This window comes from Lacerta agilis, chromosome 4 (assembly GCF_009819535.1).
Source record: "Lacerta agilis isolate rLacAgi1 chromosome 4, rLacAgi1.pri, whole genome shotgun sequence".
NCBI classification, from domain to species: Eukaryota; Metazoa; Chordata; class Lepidosauria; order Squamata; family Lacertidae; genus Lacerta; species Lacerta agilis.
This window is the reverse complement of record NC_046315.1, coordinates 76,787,627-76,792,477: the sequence shown is the minus strand read 5'-3', so window position 1 is coordinate 76,792,477 and position 4,851 is coordinate 76,787,627. Positions and strand designations below refer to the sequence as shown.

Below are 4,851 nucleotides of genomic sequence, written 5' to 3'. Positions count from 1 at the left end.
TCTGTGACACTGGAGCCAGCAATCTCCATCTCTGAGACACAGTGCAAGCGTGTTTTAGTCAAGAGGGTGCTGTCCATTCCCACCTCAGAGCCTGGCAGGATGAAGGGGAAAAGGAAATATCTGTAGTAAGCTGGTCTCAGTCATTTCATAATGTACACTTGACATTCTGCATGGGTATTGAGACTAGCTAAAGAAAAGGCGGCCCTATAATTCAATATTAATTTTATTAAATCAGGCACTTTGTCACTTAGAAGAAACAGAAAAAAGTTTGAAAGATAATTGTGTTTATTTTCTAAGCTTTTACCTGTGAATATAACAAATGGATAATTGAGTGATGATATATAGTGACTTTTTTTTTTTACAAAAATGTTTCCCCCTAACATCTGGACAGCAATATATAAATATTTACAATGGAAAAATAGGCAAGGAAAGAGAAATAAGTAGTCTTCATTATCCAAATTAATTTCTAATACATCAGATTTGAACACAAAATACTTCATTCACATCTATTTAATATTTACATGTTTCATTACTGGAGAGCACTGAGGTTTTAATTTCATTTCTACTATTTGTTGTGTTGGACTTCTGTTATGTCTCTAATATTTGTTTCTGTAAAGCAGTTAAAAAATTTCTGGAAAAATAAATCAGTTTTGAAAATGTTGAAAACATTAATGTGTGTAATTTTAAGTGACTAATTTTTCCTCCACAGTCAATACACCACAACACTGAAAAAAGAAATAAGATAGACTTCTGGCCAGATTCTTAAACTGGCAGGTTTTAAAACAAAAGTGGTTTCTAAACTGAAATGGAAAATTACAGCCCTGCTTTGTGTAAAAGGAAACAAGTGTGTTTCTGCATGTGGATAAAATGTCTTGACGACAAATATCAATGATGGTGGAATGTGCTTTAAAAGCCACAAACAAAATATAGCTGGTTGATTAATGGACTACCAAAGCAAAATTGCAACAGTTTAAACCCATTTAGTAATCTCAACCATTAAATATAAAAAATAAGCCATGTTGCTTTCTGCACAAGTGTTGCACAATCACATGACTGAAAACAGGTTGCTTGTGATAATGACAAACACCTATTGCATGCCATTTGGTTTTAGTATGCCAAGTTGACTGCCACAACCAACAACAGGTTACACATCTGTGATCCTGGTTTACATTCATTGCAGGGAGATTTATATATGTGAATTACGCCGCCCTCTAGTACCCAAAGAAACCCTAAGCCTGGGCTCCCTAGCTTTATAATGTTCATTGAAATCCAATCTAAAGCTAAGAAATCGAAGACTTTCATCAGAACTGGTGGTCAGTAATACCAAAAACTGCTGCACGATGCCCTGAAAGAAAGAAAGAAAAACAGAGAAATTAGGCATTCGTCACACAAATGAACGTGTGTAATAGAATAAAGGTGTGAAGCATGTCACCATTCCATAGCAAACCTTGAAAATTCCACTATATATAACAAGTAGAAACTGATCCACTGCAAGAGATGGCCAGCTCCTGCAATGCCCCGTCCTTATAAAAGCAGGTGGAAAGTTAGTGAATTTCCTGTCTTGAGTTTTGACGGGGCGGTTTTTAACAAAGCGAATCCATGAAAATTATTCTAGCAAGAATGCTTCGTAAAAATGTTGTCTACCTACAGTGGCAATGGTCAGCATAAACTCGGACTCTCAAGTGCAATCATTTACATAGGCATTTTTATGTCTGGGACAACCTCTATGCACTCTGTTCTTTATCTATTGAAGCCAAATGTCACATCCCCTAATGTAATCATAACATAACTTTTATTGTTAATATCTTCTTCCAAATCCTGGACAGGCTTGCATGCCGCATTAAAACAGTATGCACTTTAAACCAGAAAACAGATACCAGCTATCAGTACGTTAATATTTTAAAAATTCCTCTTTTAAAAAATACCTGATAGAAATGGGTAAGTAGTCGCAGCTGTGAACACATTTTTGGTATTGAATCTTGAAATTCTTTAATCCTTTTAGTCTCCTCTTCCTCTTCTGAAGCTTTTACTCCCCATTCACCCTTAACAATATACATTGTAAAAAAGAAAAAAAGATGAGAAATTATCAGGTACATATCAATAAATCTGAAGCCACACGCTAATTTTTGTTTGATTAAGAGGAAGTGCCTTAAATTTAGTTGGTGATCTCTTACGGTTATAAGCCAAGAAGTTAAGACAGAAGAAACTTCTTACAAACAATACATACCAAACATAAAAAAGAATTCAATTTGTGTTTTAACGGGGGGGGGGGATTTAAGGTTTGAGCTTCCGCCCCATTGTCCATTGCAGCTTCTAGGCTACCCCAATCTGGGTTAAATGTACTGTGTAATCTAGGCATACTTTCTTAGAAGCCCCATTGAGCATAGTGCAACTTACTTTTGAGTAAACATGCACACACTTGCTTTTCATATTAATACTTTATGCAAATACCTATTTGCTCAGTCTTTCAAAGAAAAGGAGGGGATATTAGAAGGATTATTTTTGGGTATTGAATTGGTATTGAACATAAGCAGCCTGTTGTGTTCACACCGTTCTTGTGCTTAAAATGCGACTGAAAACTCCTTTGTACCTCAATTTCTCTCTCTCTCTTTCTTTCTTCAAACTGCAACCGTAACTGTAACTCCTCCAAGGCAACACGGTACATGGCATCTTGGGCATTTTGAAACTCAAGAATCTGATCAAAGACTGCTCGAAGCTGGTTGAGCAGCATCTACAAAAAAAAGTTGCAAAAGGAAGACAAAACCTCTAAAAATGAAATGTTCAAAGAAAAGCAAAGATTTGCTAGCCTATAAGAAACTGCTGAAAGATTGTTATATTTAGTATCTCCTCCTAGTGCAAAGGGATACATGGAAAAATTGATTTCAGTATGGAGGTTGTCCCAGAACATCCCCTAAAGGATTAAATTTATCAGGGCTGTAATCTAAATTTTTTTTTGCTTGCAATGAAGAGTCACTGAACGCAGTGGAATTCATCTCCGAGTAAACTCCATTGCGCATTGCCAGCAATACTCTCAAAAGCATAAATAATTACAGAAATAATGTTTACATTATATATAAATAGGTAAATGAGACTTACTCTTGAGTCAGTGTCCAGCAAACAGCGAGATATAATTGTATCTAAGAAAACTTCATGAGCCGCAATGATGTGATCCAAGTCTTGAGCCTGTTGCACTTTGTTCCATAGTTCATCCCAGGAACATTCAAGCACCTATGGAACAAAACACCCAGCAACGAGATTCACTTTGTTTTAGAGACTGTTTAAATAGCAACTTCTCTGCTCTATACCTCTGTGACATAATTAAGCTCACGTCAATAAGAACGTTCTTCCAACTTCAAACAAACAACAAAATGGATGGTTAAAGGGTACCTCAAATGTAATGTAATACTGCATTTGATGAATGAAATGGACCATTTCTGATGCCAGAACGTGACACTGATGCAGCACCCCAGAAAGTTCTGTAAGAAATTCAAAGAATATGTATATTAAAACTCAGAATGGAAATGTTCATCTAGCCATATTTTTTTTAACACACACACACCTGAAATACAACAGCTACCTGCACCCATCTTTGAAAGGAGTAAGACATATATAAATTGATAACAGGTTTTCAATGAAAGGACTATCATCATTTTAATCTCAGTATATTTACGGCCAAAAGTTCAGCATTTTCCAGAGGAGTAGCCATGATAGCCTCTGCCTGCAATAAATACACTCCCATATTAACAGAAAATATAACGCAGGATCAAACAAGAAAATGAAATTAATAGTATAGGTTGACAAAACTCTGGAGATCTGGTACAAAACAAGATTTGTAATAGGAATTAGATTAGATGGGTAAAAGACCTTTGTGGCTGAGAAACAAAGTCTGCTTTGCACTGCTGTAATAGGTGGCAATCCACTAGCACAGCAGCCTGAACAGAGCTCTTATTATGAGAAGGTTAATTTTTCTCAGCAACATATGTAAAACATCAGATGCCTAAGCCCCCACTTTGGCTTGCCACAAGAGATTTAGAAGGACAAACTAGGAACTTTCAAGAAAGAAGATTACTTAGGAAAATATTTAACTAATGGTACAGTGAGTATAAATGTTAATAAACTGAGTCCCTCATAGATAAAATTGTGTGCTGGGGAAGGAATGTGTAACCTGGCAGAGCAGATGAAAATATTCCATATACAGTATGATTACGCATCATACAAAAATGTATCTTGTTTGTTCTGAAATGTCTCAAAAGCTCAGAGACTTCTCTCTCAACATTTTGGTTGAGGCACATCAGCACTACCCAATTTTGTCTTGGATTATAGGAGCAAACTGCATCAGAATGAATGAAGCAAACCATTGACTATACCAAGATGACAAAGATCTATATGGAGCAAAATTGCCAAGATCTATACAGAACAAAAATTACATGAGAAAGAATAACCTGCAGCTATCTGTGAATTTTTTTTCCAGTTGCTGGCCAGAGACATCCAGAAAATATATGGAATGAAGGGCAACAAAAAAATCTTCCCCCTAGAATATTCATACTGGATATTTCCTAATAATTTAGAAAATGTCTAGAGCAAAGAAATCCTGGTTAACAGAGAAATCGTAATAATAGAGAGAGGCTGGAATATCCAAAGGTAAAGGTAAAGGGACCCCTGACCATTAGGTCCAGTCGTGTCCGACTCTGGGGTTGCGGCGCTCATCTCGCATTACTGGCCAAGGGAGCCGGCGTACAGCTTCCGGGGCATGTGGCCAGCATGGCAAGCCACTTCTGGCGAACCAGAGTAGCGCATGGAAACGCCGTTTACCTTCCTATTTATCTACTTGCACTTTGACATGCTTTCAAA

General features: G+C 36.7%; 1 protein-coding gene across 3 annotated transcripts in view; it reads right to left on the bottom strand.

The window, feature by feature from the left end:
• Positions 1 to 263: 263 nt before the first annotated feature.
• Positions 264 to 4,851, bottom strand: part of TUBGCP3 (tubulin gamma complex associated protein 3) — a 54,061-nt gene continuing 49,473 nt past the window's right edge. For 2 of the 3 annotated variants that reach the window (XM_033147754.1, XM_033147756.1), the window contains 5 exons: positions 3,388 to 3,476; positions 3,097 to 3,228; positions 2,591 to 2,731; positions 1,926 to 2,042; positions 264 to 1,345 (listed from right to left, as the gene is read on the bottom strand). In XM_033147754.1, the coding sequence (XP_033003645.1) occupies positions 1,187 to 1,345; positions 1,926 to 2,042; positions 2,591 to 2,731; positions 3,097 to 3,228; positions 3,388 to 3,476 (638 nt within the window). In that variant the 3' untranslated portion in view covers positions 264 to 1,186. The remainder of the gene's footprint in view (positions 1,346 to 1,925; positions 2,043 to 2,590; positions 2,732 to 3,096; positions 3,229 to 3,387; positions 3,477 to 4,851) is intronic. The other variant, XM_033147755.1, reaches the window with a different exon arrangement.